The sequence below is a fragment of the Elgaria multicarinata genome, chromosome 5, assembly GCF_023053635.1.
Source record: "Elgaria multicarinata webbii isolate HBS135686 ecotype San Diego chromosome 5, rElgMul1.1.pri, whole genome shotgun sequence".
Taxonomy (NCBI): Eukaryota; Metazoa; Chordata; class Lepidosauria; order Squamata; family Anguidae; genus Elgaria; species Elgaria multicarinata.
In genome coordinates, this window is record NC_086175.1 from 109,491,220 (window position 1) to 109,507,452 (window position 16,233).

Here is a 16,233-nt window from a genome sequence, read left to right on the forward strand (position 1 = left end):
AGAACTATTCAAAACTTGAACTTGCAACTAAGATGAAATACTGGAGTGGGAACAAGTTCATTTGGAGTGAATGCCAAGTAGTCATTCGAGTTTTCCCTTGCTTTTGACTCTCAACCTGGAACTGGTTTTCCACACATCAGACTACACTGGATTATGCTATTTTATGGCATCGGTGCGCCAGTCCTAGACGGCTTCTGATGCTGGAACCGCAAGAGCCTACTCATCTGCAGCTAGAGAACATGTTGGTATAGTATCAGATCCCAGGTATCTACTTTTACTGCGGTTAATACTTTCTTGGATGACAACATTCAGTAGATTGGGATGTTGCCAGGGACAGTCACTGTAAACATCCGGGTTTGGCCTGTCATCTTGGCACGATGCTGACTTTTGCAGGGGTCGGAGGTCCTGAGGAAGAGCGATAGATGTGTGTCGGAGATGTCGGAGACAGTTTGACGGGGCTCATCGGCTCCGAAGTCTGAAGTTTCCACAGCAGCTCTTCATTAGTCCTGCTCAGCCTTTTTTTCTCCTTGCTTTCTTTCTCAACGTAGTCCTGCAGATTGGCGTTTTCTTCTGACAACTGTCTGGAGAAGGAAAACAAGGCTACGTCAGCTCTTCCACTGCACCTGACTTTCATCATGCTTGCATGCCTCCTCTGGAGTGCTGGGTCATTGCATCTGTTTCAGAAATAGTTCTCATGCCTTTCTGAAAACCTGTTTTGCCTGCATGTTTTGGAATCTGACCAGTCTGTTCCCTCCCCGAGGCAGGAGCTACACTACTGCTTTAAAATGTTTATAACAATAGTGACGACTGTTGGGACCCTGGATACACTCCAGATACAGTTTTCAATCCATTTTCAAAGTGTCATATCCTGCCTGGTGTAGATCGGGCCCCAAAGTTTTTGAGGGCCCTTTGGACAAGCCACCCTCAGTGCCCCTGCTCCCTCTGTGAGTCTACCGTCTCACTGTGCCATTGTCACCACCAGCTGCAATGGCTTCCTCAATATTTCTGCCACTTGCCTGCTAGTCAAGCAGAGAGCCAGTGAGCAAGCAGGCAGTGGCACCTGCTGGTCCTCTTTCCTTCACACCACCCCTGTTGTCTGGGCCAGAATGAGAGGCAGAAGAAGAGGCCTGCTGGATCAGACCAAGGGTCCATCTAGTCCAGCACTCTGTTCACGCAGTGGCCAACCAGCTGTCGACCAGGGAAGCACAAGCAGGACATGGTGCAACAGCACCCTCCCACCCGTGTTCCCCAGGAACTGGTGCGCACAGGCTTACTGCCTCTGATTGTGGAGGTTGCACTAAGCCATCAGGGCTAGTAGCCATTGACAGCCTTCTTCTCCAGGAATTCATCCAACCCCCTTTTAAAAGCCCTCCAAATTGGTGACCATCAATACATCTTGTGGTAGTGAATTCCAGAGTTTAACTATGTGCCGGGTGAAAAAGTCCTTCCTTTTATCTGCTTGCAACGGTGAAGAGGAGATAAAGCTCCAGGGTGGCTCTTGTCAGGTGCCCAACCATTCCGACCCTTGATGCCTGCTGTGCCCGCCATTCCCACGCCTGCCCACCCACCATTCCCTTCACCAAAGACAAGGCAAAGATATATCACAATATATCAAAGCATCTGCTGTTCATAATATATAGCTTTCATGGCCTGATGAAAACTGGGGTTGGACATAGGCTTTGCCTTCCATTGATGGAAGGGCTCTGCTCATGGAAGGTGCCTTCACCCAGTTTTGGGATCCCACTTCCCTGACCACACCAGAGCTCAACCCACTCAGCAGGATCTGCCATGTGGAAGAGGGGACAGGAAGTCCACCTCTGCTAACCCAGTTGCAGGTGCCTAAACCTCAGAACTTCTATAAAAATCCCCCCTCAATCATCTGTCATTCTCCTTTAGGCTGGTTCACACATGTGTGCTCATCACTTGAGCACTCCAGCAGGGTGGCTTGACTGCGTGACAAATACCAATATAAACATCAAGCACAAGATTACATTTTTTTAAAAAAAATAGAGGCCGTTTCTACACCTGCCTTTTATCCCGGGATCGTCCCGGGATCATCCCTGTGGATCCAAATAACACACAGGGGATCCCGGGAGCAGGCAGGGATGATCCCTCCATTTCCCTGGGACAACCCTTAGGTGTAGAAAGGGCCAGAGTTACTTCACACATTCCACTTCCAGTCATCAGTTGCCAGTGTAGAAGAACGGAGCAACAGGCATGCATGGGTGAACCCGCCCTGAGCCGCTGCAGAATGTGAATTCGGAAGCCAATGTGCAGGACAATAGGATCACTTGACATTTCTTAGTGGGGGTGCCATCGCCCAGTGGTAAAGCACTTACATTGCATGCAAAAGGACCCAGATTCGATCTCTTGTACCTCTCCTTAACAGTTCTCTGGGAGGAAGTCTGGGAAAGGCCTTGGACCGCCATGGCCAATCACAGTAGAATGGCTAAGTCTTAAGTCTTAAGGGAGAGGCCCTTCTTTCAGTCCCACCTTCTTCACAGGCACGCTTGGTTGGAACATGGGAGAGGGCCTTCTCGGTGGCTGCTCCGGTGTTCTGGAACTCTCTTCCTGGGGAAGCTAGGCTGGCTCCCTCCTTGATGGGCTTTCGGAAGCAGGCTAAAACTTTTTTGTTCCAGCAGGCCTTTGGAGAATAGTCTGGCCCTCGATCTATGTTAATGTCTTATAATTTTGTTGTGTATTTTAAATGTTTATGGTTTTGTCGTTGTATATTTTATACATGTATAAAATGTATATACATGTATATTTTAAACTTTGTAAGGCAGCCTTGAGGCCCAGCATTGGGCAAAAGGTGGGATACAAATAATAATAATAATAATAATAATAATAATAATAATAATAATAATAATAAGAAGAAGTCAATTCATAGTCTTAGGCGCAGTACTCAATGGTCCCACTTCTAGACTAGGTCAATTAACGGTTGGACTCTGTAGAAGGTAGCAGAACTGTTTATGGGTGGGGAGCTGGATAGCCCCCCATCAGGCCCACTGTGGACTGGATGATGTCGTGGGGCATGGCTCCGCCCCCTGATATCACCCCCTTTCCCTTTCCTTCTGCTTTCTTTTTTCTTCATGCTGGAAGAAATGGAGAAAAGAGCCCCGGCAGTGGTGGCAGATGGCTTCAATTTCAGTGGGGCTGTGAATTAAGGCACTATCGAAGCTGCTGAAACTAATCTGGGTATATGGCCCGGCACCTTGGATCACTCCTTCAGAGTTCTGGCTGGTTCGGACTAAAACCCAGAAGGGATGCACAGCCCCACTGAAATCAGAACCATCAGCCTTCAGGTTGCCCCTGTCTTTCTGCTGCTCGGTTTAGAGAGAGCACAAGGGATGAAAGGCTTTGGAGATAAGAGGCATTGAGGGTGGAACCCGTGGAGGGCGCTCACCCCACTGCAGGCCAGAATGGGCCCCAGCATGGGCTGGAGGTTGCCCTCCCCTGCAATAAGCAAGTGACACAGGGTGATGCTGAATGTTACAGATCGGGACGGGCGGATTAATTTCCATCTGCGCCAAGTACTGCTTGCTGGACCTCCGCTGCCTGCCCAGCTCTGCTCACTGCTCATGCCAAGCCACTGAATGGTCCGTGGGTGCCTGGCAAGCGGCACGTGGCCTGCTGTTCTCTTCGCATAAAAACGGCAACTTGGACTTTTCCGTAAAGAGTCCGTTTACACAAAGTGGTCTATTTCAACCTTTTATGTCTAGTTTTCCATAAATGGTCCCCTTTACAACCGCCGTTTGCACAAAACGGCCCTTTACAAAAATGCCGAGGTGCCATTTTGCAGCTCAGCAGAGGAGTGGGACCCGCTGCGCCTGCCCGACTCGACACATGCCAAGACAGGCAAGCGCGGCAGTCTGTGGACTCCAAAACAGGAGGGCAGGGCAAGATGGCGAGAAATCGCTGAGCTTCGAGCCCAAAACATCCCTAGTTACAGAAGCCTGTCAGGCGGCATCTGCTCTGCTGAGACAATAAATCCAATGATCAGTTTGCTGAAGAATGAGGACTGGGAATTCTACGGTGGAGCTGCAGGCTGTCCCAAGAGGCCTTTGAAGCAGGGCTGTGTCTTTGCTGACAAGGGCTTTTGTGTGTGTGTGTGTGTGTGTGTGTTCTGTTTTACAAGACCAGCATGTGCCCAAAGACAATTTGCTTTGGTGAGCAGAAACAACAGGCCTCTGCAGTGCTGGGGTCGTCTTTTTCCCTGCCTCATCTGATGCTGATGCCAGCAAAAGGAGTGAATGGTCAGGTTACAGCCGAGGCAGCTTTTAAAACAAGGAAAAGATCAAGGCCTGGAGTGCTACACCCACAGCGGAAGGGAGCCAGAAGATGCTCCGTTGACTCAGCCATGGGGCTGGCTCTTTGGAGAACCGCTCCTGCTGAGACAGACAGGAGACTAATGTGTGCAGATCAACGAGGCCCTCTCAGATATCACTGAGATCAGCAACTGCAGTGTGACAGAGGAAAACACAACAGGAAATGATACCACACCAAAGTGGTACTTCCTGCTGGAGGGTTTGCATCTCATTCAGCTCTGTCAGATATATGCATTTGCACAATTGCATGGCTGTGTTACTTAGGGTGACCATATGGAAAGGAGGACAGGGAATGTCAGCAAGTGTCATTTGTATGCATGCAGCACCTGGTGGCATTCCCTCTTCATCACAACAGCTCAAGCTGCAGGAGCCCTGCCCTCTTTTGTATCTGGTCACACTAGTATAGCTCCTGCAGCTTGAACAGTTGTGATGAAGTGGGAATTTCACCAGGTGCTGCAGGCATACAAGTGATACCTGCTGAAATTCCCTTTTCTACACAACTGTTAAAGACACAGGAGACCTGTCCTCCTTTTCGTATGGTCACCCTAGTGTTACTGTGCTATTGCCAGGGGATGTATGAGCAGAAGTCTTGTTTGCCTCTTTCCCGGATGACTGATATTTTTAATTGGACCATCTAATAAAGTGGGCATTAAGCTATGAAAGCTCAAGACTCAATACATCTGTGACTCTTTAAAGTCATGCAAAGCTCTGTTGCTGTTGTTGCAGTTGCTGCTGCTGCAACAGACTCCACGTCTGCATTATTTTCCTTTTTGTCTAAGTAAGATCATGGGCAGAGCAACCCTATGGTTTCTGGGAGAGCATCCAATGATCCATAGGACATGGCATATTCCCCCTCCTGAGGCTGTGGATACTACTAAGACCTCGGGAGGGGGAACTTGAGATTGGACGTTTTCTCCCCCTCCCTTGCAGGTACTGAGAAAAACAGGATGCTGACTGCTCTTCCAAATTTGCAACAGTGACTTCAGAAGAAATTGGGGAGAGGGCAAAGGAGGCAGCATGGTGGGGGGAGGGGGGAGGAGAGGCCACAATCCGCAGGATCCTAAAGCCTCTGCTTTAGTTTGCAAATCACTCCAATATGCCCCATCTGCAACTCCGAAGATGAATGGGAGCTTCCACAACTTGTGTTTGCATCTGCAAATTGTGCAATTTTTGAAAAATGTACAACTTTCCCCATTCAAACAAACTGAAAAATAGACCATAAACGAGAACAGGAGCGACCCGAATCAACATGGCTTTGAAGTAATGTTGAAAGAATTTTAGCAATCTTTAGTGGTCTTGGTTCCTCATCCCTAGTCACTAGTACTGCCCAATGCAAGGTAAGCCAGCTAGAGGAATTGAGAAGCTAAAACTGTAAAGAACAGGAGGAACAGGGATGTTTCCACCCTGTCCTCCTCTTATCCTGTCTGGCTCCTGCCAGCAGGGTACTGGATAGACAAAAGCTTTGATCTCTGAGCCCTCTGTCTACCAAGAGGGTTACGACGGCACGCTTACGAAGAGCAGTGCAACTTTACATGCTGTATGCTACAATAAAACAGCAATTCTGCATTAACATGCCGCAGGTTTGCAGAAGGAAAAAAACAAAACAGAAATGGACAAAAGCACCCATAAAATTAATGCATCAGGGCTAAAGACAAGCACGGAAACCAAGGTTAAAACAGAAGAAGCCCTGTGGATCAGACCAAAGGCCTATCTAGTCCAACGTTCTGTGCACTCAGTGGCCAACCAGCTGCCCGTGGGAAGCCTACAAGATAAGCCAAGTTCAGCCCCCATTCTGACATGATACCGTGGTGATCTTAAATATAGCATTCTCTTGTGCTCTTTGACAGTGTATTGTGCTCATGTTTTGCGGGGGAATCCACCCCTCTGCGCAGTGGTGCACTTTGAAACATACAAAGACAGGTTTCAGTAGCATCTACTCCAATACCCAGATGCTTTCAGCAGAGACGTTGAAGATCAAACTGCTTGCGGAATAAGCTTCACGTCAGCCCTGAACCACAGTAGAAGTGTACTGCTGAGAACTCCTGAGGAGGAAAGCTTCGTTTATGGAGGATTCTGAGCTAATGGAGCAGGCGGTTAATAATAATACATGACACTTTAAAGCACAATCCTACGCGTGTTTACTACTGTGATTAGTGGGGTTCACGCCTACGAAAATACACACAGGATTGCATCCTTAGCCAGACTGGAGCACTTCACATACATTTCCTTAGGAATCCTATCAATGCTGAAAGGAAGACCTCTCCTTTTACCAAGGGGAGTGGTTTAAGAAAGAGAGAGTTTTGTGCCTCTAGTAAATTTATTATAGTATAAGCGTTTATGGACACTGTCCACATGCATAAAAGTTGACAGTGTCTATGAAAGAATAAATCTTTTGGGGTGCAATCCTACGCATGTTTAGACAGGAAAAAAAATCTGACAATGCCAAGAATTCCTTAGCCAGCCATGCTGGCTAGGGAATGCTGGGAGTTGTCAGACTTTTTTTCTGCCTAAAAATGTATAGGATTGCGCCCGGAGTCTTTAATAACTCTGTGAAAAATGGGAAATAGGGTTCAACTAAAGCCAAGTATGAACTAAAGGAGTGCATGGCAATTGTGATGAGAATGAGACACTTCCGGGCGCACAGCTCCACCTCCCACAGTGCGTTCCTGTGCATGTTTACTTGGGACACTGAAGGATGTCATTCGGTCTGCATTTTAAAGCCAACTGAACTATGTTGTACTTCCTGGACTTATACGTCAACTGGAATGCAGTAATCCTTCAGACTCAAAAAAATGTGTAGGGGAATGTGTATTTTTAGGGGGAACATGTTGTAGGCGAGATTTTGTACAATTCAAATATGAATGTTCAGGCCTTTTAAAGAGAACAACACAGAAAATGGGGCAGAACAGATTGAAAACATGCAAAAGGGACACAGACTGATCTGTCCATTCCTACTTGAAAATAAGCCTGATTGAGTCTTACTTTCATGCAGAGATGCATGACTGTACCCGTCTCACTTTCTCCTGTATTTGAATTTTTTAAATGTCAAGTTCTTTTCAACTTGAATATGAAGACATGTGCAAATCTTGGCAAATTCATATGAAAACACACACACTGAACTTAAATTCTCCCCTATTTCCTACTCTCAGGTATGTGTGCATAAGATTGCACCGGTAGCCACTATGGGACATGAATTCTCCATAGGCTGAATGTACATCATGTTCCTTCCAATGCTCCGACTGTATAAAGAGATACCGCTAATGTGAACATGATAGAAGACATGACTTAAAACTCACTGACTGCTGCATTTATGTCTGCAATTTTAAGCTCAGGTGCAAATACTGGGACAGACCTGGTCACCACGGTGTTCTGATCAATCCTGACTTTGAGGTCTTCATTTTGCTGTTGAAGCACCTGGATTTTTTCTTCCAATATTAAGTTCTTTTCAGCCTGCAGTGACAGAAAGGACAGCCGCAGCATGAGCAGTCAGTTACAGGAGAATTCCTCCCCAAAGAAGCGTCCCACTAATCATCCCAGTTGAAGTGACCACCCAGATCTGATGGTGTTGGCTCGCTGCACACCCTCAAGAGCTCACCTGTAGGACCCCTGGTCTAATATCTGAAGATGTTAGGATTGCTGTGTCGTAGCACGACTGGCAACCCTTGATTCCATCCAGAGTGCCAAGGTCAAGAGAATGAGATGGTCTGGTCTTACACGGGCCCAGCTGCCAGCCCAGTCACAGATCAGAGGCTGTTTTTTGTAAGAACTGGGTATGTTTAGCCAGGAGAAGAGACAGTGCTCATCTACACCAAGCAGGATATTCCACTATGAAAGTGGCATGAAAGTGGTATATAAAAGGCAGGAGCCACACCGCTGCTTTATAGTGGTATTGAAGTGCACTGACAACTGTTGGGGCCCATTGACACATACCATATACCGCTTTCATAGTGTTATATCCTGCTTGGTGTAGATGTGTCATGGGCCCCAACAGTTGTCAGTGCACTTTAGTACCACTATAAAGCAGTAGTGTAAATCCTGCAGTGCATGTCAATACCGCTATAAAGCAGTAGTGTGGCTCCTGCCTTTTATATACTGCTTTCATACTGGAATATCTTGCTTGGTGTAGATGAGCCCACGTTCCGAGCAACTCTTCAAAGGGCTCTCATAAAGACTTGTTCTGTGCTGCCCCAGAGAGCAGGGCTACATCTGATGGGTGTAAGTTACAGGACGGTAGATTTTGCTTGAACATTAGGACAGCTGGGGACTGCATGGCCCTCCAGATGTTTATTTATTTATTTACTGATTTATTTACAATAGTTATATACTGCTCCCTATCCAAAAGTTTTGTGATCTGACTTCAATTCCCATCAGCTCCAGCCATTATAGTCAATGGTGAGGGATGATGGGGATTGTAGTTCAAAGATATTGGGAGAGCCACATGTTCCCCACCCTTGTCTTAAGGGTAAGAGTGGTTTGGCAATGGAACCAGTTATCTGGAGTGGGCGCTGGGCTCTCCCTCACTCTATGTTGGTTGGGTATGATAGGAACTGTAGTCCAACACACATGGAAAGCACCACATTGTGGAAGGCTGCTATATATCATAGTTTGGGCCTCTAATGGATATACAAAAGCTCTTGTGCCTTTTTCTCCTACCTTCTGTGCTGCTTCTGAAACAAACGCAAGAGAGCTCACCAGTCTTTCGAGCTCCATGATCCTCTTTTCCTGCTGATGAATGAGTTGATTCTTCATCTCCAAAACCTGCTTTAGGCTACTCATGTCTTCCTCTAAATGCTGGTATGGAGCCAATGCAACCTAGGAGGAAGAAGGACAATGAGAAACAGGAATTGTAGTCTAACACATTTTTTATGTTTGTTTTTACAAGTTTAATTAAATTACATCTACATAGGGATGTATGAGAATTTTGTTTCAGTTTGCTAATTTTGTTTCAGTTTGCATTTGTAGCCGCAAACATGAATGCGAGCAGGAGCGCAGGTGTGCCGAAGATATCCACAAATTCCAAAACTTGAGTTCGCATTCACAAAATGTGCACTTTAAAAATGCAAAACTTTTGCAAAATGCACAACTTTTGCAAAATGTGCACTTCCCCACTCGAATGAACCAAGAAACAGGTTGCAAATGAGAATGGGAGTGAGCCAAAACAAACTTTAAAATAAAGTTTGGAAAATTTCAGCAAGCTCCAGCATCCCTGGTTCTCCTATCCCTACCTATATACAGTCGTGTGAAAAAGAAAGTACACCCTCGTGGAATTGTATGATTTTACATATCAGGACATAATAACAATCATCTGTTCCTTAGCAGGTCTAAAAATTAGGTAAATACAACCTCAGATGAACAACAACACATGACATATTACACCGTGTCATGATTTATTTAACAGAAATAAAGCCAAAATGGAGAAGCCATGTGTGAAAAAGTAAGTACACCCTTACTGCTTCCGTAGGAATTAAGATGCTAAGTAGCAGACAGGTGCTGCTAATCAAATGTCCGTGATTAATTGATCATCAGCAAGTATGACCACCTCTATAAAAGCCAAAGTTTTTTCCGTTTGCTGGTCTGGAGCATCCAAGTGTGTGTTAACACAATGCCAAGGAGGAAAGACATCAGCAATGATCTTAGAGAAGCAATTGCTGCTGCCCATCAATCTGGGAAGGGTTATAAGGCCATTTCCAAACAATTTAAAGTCCATCATTCTACAGAGAGAAAGATGATTCAAAAGTGGAAAACATTCAAGACTATTGCCAATCTTCCCAGGAGAGGACATCCCAGCAAAATCACCCCAAGGTCAGACCGTGCAACGCTCAGAGAAATTGCAAAAACCCCAAGAGTTACATCTCAGACTCTACAGGCCTCAGTGAGCATGTTAAATGTTAAAGTTCATGACAGTACAATTAGAAAAAGACTGAACAAGTATGGTTTGTTTGGAAGGCTTGCCAGGAGAAAGCCTCTTCTCTCTAAAAAGAACGTGGCAGCATGGCTTAGGTTTGCAAAGTTGCATCTGAACAAACCACAAGACTTCTGGAACAATGTCCTTTGAACAGACGAGACCAAAGTGGAGATGTTTGGCCATAATGCACAGCATCACGTTTGGCGAAAACCAAACACAGCATATCAGCACAAACACCTCATACCAACTGTCAAGCATGGTGGTGGAGGGATGATGATTTGGGCTTGTTTTGCAGCCACAGGACCTGGGAACCTTGCAGTCATTGAGTCGACCATGAACTCCTCTGTATACCAAAGTATTCTAGAGTCAAATGTGAGGCCATCTGTCCAACAGCTAAAGCTTGGCCGAAATTGGGTCATGCAACAGGACAATGATCCCAAGCACACCAGCAAATCTACAACAGAATGGCTGAAAAAAGAAAAGAATCAAGGTGTTGCAAAGGCCCAGTCAAAGTCCAGACCTCAACCCGATTGAAATGCTGTGGCGGGACCTTAAGAGAGCTGTGCATAAACAAATGCCCTCAAACGTCGTTGAACTGAAGCAACGTTGTAAGGAAGAGTGGCCCAAAATTCCAGTCATACAGAAAACGATTCCTTCAAGTTATTGCTGCTAAAGGTGGTTCTACAAGCTATTGAATCATAAGGTGTCCTTACTTTTTCACACATGGCTTCTCCATTTTGGCTTTATTTCTGTTAAATAAATCATGACATGGTGTAATATGTCGTGTCTTGTTGTTCATCTGAGGTTGTATTTACCTAATTTTTAGACCTGCTAAGGAACAGATGATTGTTATTATGTCCTGATATGTAAAATCATACAATTCCAAGAGGGTGTACTTTCTTTTTCACACGACTGTACGTATCTTGATTACCTCTAGTTGTTCTTCAGTGTTTTTCTTTAATGCCTCTTCAAATCTTTTCGCCTTGTCCTTCAGAGATTGGCTCTGGAAAGTGAGGGTATCTACCTGGTCCTGTAATTAACATTAAGCACAAACAGAAGTTGCCTAGGAGGTTTTCACTTGACGCAAGAGAAATATTTTAGGCAGTGGCCCTAATGCAGAGAAAGCCAGACAGCCTCAAGTCCTGCTGAATCAATGGAAGAAAATTTGTCACAACGAAGAATCAAATTTGACATTACTTCAGAGATATAGGGTTGGATCCCACATTAGTGAATGTAAGCCTATGCGGCAGGGTCTTGCTATTTACTGTTTTACTCTGTACAGCACCATGTACATTGATGGTGCTATATAAATAAATAAATAAATAAATAAATAAATAAATAAATAAATAATAATAAAGGCAGCAGTGCATGTGCTGGTAACTTCGAGGGTCGATTTTTGCAATCCACTGTACATAGGACTATCTTTGTGCCTAGTCCAGAAACTTCAACTAGTTCAAAATATGGCAGCCAGGTTGGTCACCAGTACACCTAGGGGTGACCATATTACACCAGTTTTAAAATGATTACGCTGGCTGCCAATTAGTTTCCAGGCAAAGTATAAAGCGTTGGTTATCACCTTTAAAGCCCTACATGGTTTGGGTCCAGGTTACCTGCGGGATCGCCTTCTCCCGTACAATCTGCCACACACACTCAGGTCCTCTGGGGAGAACTAACTTCAGCTAGCCAAAACTAGGCTGACAATCATTACTCAGAGGACCTTCTCTTCTGCCGCTCCCAGGCTGTGGAATGGCCTGCCGGGAGAGATTCACCAACTCAACAGTCTTTTGGAATTTAAAAAACCTATAAAGATGGATCTCTTCCGGCAGGCGTACCCAGTTGAATTTTAAAATGTCTGGCTGTTATTTTAATAATGTAGTAGTTTTATATGTTTTTAATCAGTTTTATATATTTTATAGTATTTTTTATAGTTGATGTTGTTCCCTGCCTCGATCCAAAGGGAGAGGTGGGTAAGAAATTTATTATGATTATGATTAGAGTAGGCCTGTTGAAATGAATGGAACTTAACACTGGATACAACCTGTAGCTAGCAGATATGACTTTTTTGCCCCCATTTTTACTCTAGAGTGGGTGCAGAGCCCTTGAACTGGATTGAGCCCTAGCATTGTGGTCCAATCTAGATCATGCCCCCACCCTGCAATTTCTGTTGCAAAAATGTGACCTGCAAAGCTGGTAGCAACTAAAGCAATGTCTGTTTTAGCTCTAGGGTTGGGGACCGGCAACTGATTTTAAAACAAAATATAGTGTGTATGATGGGGGCGTCATTTCCTGTGGCCTTAGGCTGTTCATTTCTTTTCCTCCCATTGTTGTCTTTGCTCAAACTGGTTTTTGAAGCACTTCAGCTATACTGCGAACAGACAGGAAGGTGGGATGAGTGTACACAGTGCAGGCAATGAGGCCTCTAAGGTGGCATCTTCAGCTCCTTGAGACAAACTATCATCTGCGTGTAAAGAATCCATAATCATGACCCTGACTTGAGCGTGTTCTTCTGTGGCATCCCTCTGGACTTTTCTGTAGTTAAATAATGTTGATGTATTTTATGCTCGTGGACTCTTCAACATGACCGCATGCAAGGAAAAACCCAGTTTGTCAACCATGCATTGTTTGGGAGGGAGGGAACATGCTGTCTCCTGATTGCTCATCCACTTCCCTTTCGCTGAACAACCCAAGGGAACTCTATCCTTGGGTTATTCTCTGTGATGTGTAAATGTGGAATGCTGGGTTGTTGAGGGAGAAACAACCCAGAGTTTCAACCCAAGAACAAACCATGGGTTCTAACTCTGGGTTGTTTCTCTCTCAGCAACCCAGAGTTCTGGGTTCACACGTCATGAAGAACAACCCAGGAACGGGGCATCCCTGCCTTGTTTAGGCCCTGGAAGTTGGCACACTGGAAGCAGGTGAGCTGTCAGGACCGAGCATGCTCTCTCTCTTCTGTGCACTCCCAAAGCATGGATTGTTCTCTGTATGATAACTGGGTGTAGCTGGTGTAGAATGGTGGCTAAGAGACTGAGCTGTGATTCAGGAAGTGTCTGGTTCAAATCTTGCTTCTGCCATGAACTCACTAGGTTAGGGATGGGTGGATTTCAGGCTTCTGGGATCTATTTTGTTTTTAAAATAGTACCCCAAAGTCCACTGATTGGAGCCAGGTGCAAGCGGAGCTTTGCGTCAAAGGTGTGTATGTCATGAAAGTACTGACCTGGAGCGACAGACGCAACTTCTCAAAATTCTCTTCAAGCTCTGCCTTTTCCAACTCATGCGCAGACTTCAGTTCTAGAAGGCATAAAAAGAAAACATTGCACGATGGCTTGAAAACAGGTTTGTGGCACACTCGTTAGCCACAACCCCTCAGTCTTGGATGGGCTCAACAGTGGGGTAACCTGACTGTCATGTGATCTGCATTTGTGGTTTGTAATTTTGTGAACTATCCAGAGAATTCCAGCTATTGGGTGCTATAGAAATGAAATCATCATCATTATCATCATCATCATCAACAATAATAATGTCTCTTCCTTAGCCACTTATGATGCCCTGGCCAAGGTCCGTGGCTGAGAAAATCACATGTGCAGCAAAGTTTCCTGCCTGAAGCTCTGGCTGTAGGAATTCCACCTCTGAATGGGAACCAAATGATGTTAGCAGGCCCGGCATCCTGACATCATTCAACCTGCAAAGGGCTGGGTGGGGATCTGCCCGACATCCCAAAACAGTTTCCCACCTGTGTTGTAGTCTGATCGCTGGATCAACAGACCAGTGATAAGAAGAGCCCTGCTGGATCAGACCAAGGGTCCATGTAGTCCAGCATTCTGTTCACACCGTGGCCCACCAGCTGTCGACAGGAGAGCCACAAGCAGGATAGCATTGCAATAGCACCTTCCTGCTCATGTTCCCCAGCAACTGATGTACACAGGTGTAGTGCCTCCGATACTGGAGGTAGCACACAGTCATCAGGACTAGTAGCCATTGGCAGCCTTCTCCTCCAGGAATTTGTCCAACCCCCTTTTAAAGCCATCCAAATTGGTGGCCATCACTACGTCTTGTGGAAGTGAATTCATACGTTACTCGCCTATAGTACTTGTGGGAGTGACCGCTTGCACAAGTACCATAGGCGTGTACCAAGGTGTACCTTGGTAGCTCAGGGCTTTTGTGCTACCAAGAATAACCTGAAAGGAGCAGAAATGCTCCTTTCTGGAAGAGGGCCGGTGAGTGGAGCTCGCAGAAGGGAACTCCAATGAACTGCCCCAATCCAGAAACAAACATTTCTGCTTGCTTCCCGGTTTATTTTTTAGAAGCGTGAAAGTCCCATTGACCCAGTGGCGGCTCCTGCGAGGGTAGCAGAACCAGCAGAGGCAGAGCTGCCCTGTTGGATCCCACCCAAAATCATATCAGCCAATAGAGGGACATGTTTTGGTCTCTCTTTAGGATTGCAACTTTACTGAACAATCCCACTATTGGGCTCGGAAATCCGGGGGCTGAAACCTGGAGCAGATTTTTTTTACTTTTTTTTTACTTTTTAAAATTTATTTATTTAAGGTATTACAAAAAGGAAATAAAAGAGGAGGGGGGAAAAAGATGAATACGTACAATCTACTAACAATGATTATCCATCCATTGGTTATGTAAATAGGTATAGTATAAAAAGATAAGAATAAAAGTTGACTAATACAACGTCTAGGGGAAGGTAGCTGAACAGCAAAAAAGTAAGAAAAATTATCTCTAAATGTAACTAAATATACAATTGAACTAACCTATAAATGTGCTGTATTCCCTTCATTTATTGTTACAATGTCCATATCCTCAAAGCTGAGGTAGGCATATATCGTTGTATATCCGGATGTGATGCATATTGAACGAACCTCCCCCATATAGCAGCAAACAATGTTGATTCTGATTGCCCATGGATTTGAAGCAAATCATGAGTTATTTTTTCTGACATTGCCACAGACCATATGATACCATGCCGACAAATTGAAATTATATAGTTTTTTTCCACTGCTGTGTGATTGTCTGGTGAGCTGCCATCAACAGGAATACTAGTAGGTCTTTACATTTCACACCTGGAGCAGATTCATTGCCCCACTGACATCAGGGCCACCAGCCTCCACTGGTATCCGTGGCCTCCCCTGGCATGCCCAGGGAACATCCCGACATGTATCTACCCATACACTGGGCTCAACATCTAAGGTCCTCCTCTGAGTGCCTACTCTGAGGGAAGCTTGGAGGATGGCAACAAGGGAGAGGGCCTTTTCAGTGGTGGCCCTCCAATTATGGAATGATCTCCCCGATGAGGCTCGCCTGGCGCCAACATTGTTATCTTTTCGGTGCCAGGTCAAGACTTTTCTCTTCTCCCAGGCATTTAACAGCATTTAACAACACTAAGTTTGTTTGTTTTTTAACGGACCCTGGAACTGTTGTTTTAAATGGATACCGTTGTTTTTATGTTTTTGATGGTTTTAAATTTTGTATACTTTTTCATGTTCACTGTTTTTAATTTTTGTAGGACGCTCAGAGAGCTTCGGCTATGGGGTGGTATATAAATGTAATAAAATAAATAAATAAATAAATAAACATCCCTAGAAGGCCTCCTTTTTATGCTCTCTGACACCAGAGTTGCAATGTTGGAGAAACACCAGCTGTGGATCTTTCTGTTGTCTTGTGGAGCAGGCTTGTGAGACTGGGTTTCCCTCTCCACTCTCAGAGGCAGAGATCCAAAAAGCTCAATAGCCCTGACGTACTCTGAATTTAGAAAAAAATCCCATTGTATGCTCAGTCCAAAGGCAATCTAGTGTGTACTAAAAGAGGCTGTTCCTCAATCAATTTTATTATTGATATGAAATCTGAGTCGACCCTGAAGTAATCTGCGTTTTAATAATCCACACAAATGTTTAAGCAGAATGTGATAAAAATTAATAACCCGACAAATTGCTACAAATAGTGAATCCATAAATAAAATCTCTTCCCAGATCAGCTGTGTTAGTGCCACGTTTG

General features: G+C 45.0%; 1 protein-coding gene across 1 annotated transcript in view; it reads right to left on the bottom strand.

Annotated features, from left to right (window-relative positions):
• Positions 1–249: 249 nt before the first annotated feature.
• MTUS2 (microtubule associated scaffold protein 2) overlaps positions 250–16,233 on the bottom strand; it is a 371,748-nt gene continuing 355,764 nt past the window's right edge. The window contains exons 11-15 of the mRNA XM_063126999.1: positions 13,448–13,521; positions 11,165–11,263; positions 9,021–9,140; positions 7,681–7,778; positions 250–581 (exon numbers count right to left, since the gene is read on the bottom strand). Of these exons, the coding sequence (XP_062983069.1) occupies positions 365–581; positions 7,681–7,778; positions 9,021–9,140; positions 11,165–11,263; positions 13,448–13,521 (608 nt within the window). The 3' untranslated portion in view covers positions 250–364. The remainder of the gene's footprint in view (positions 582–7,680; positions 7,779–9,020; positions 9,141–11,164; positions 11,264–13,447; positions 13,522–16,233) is intronic.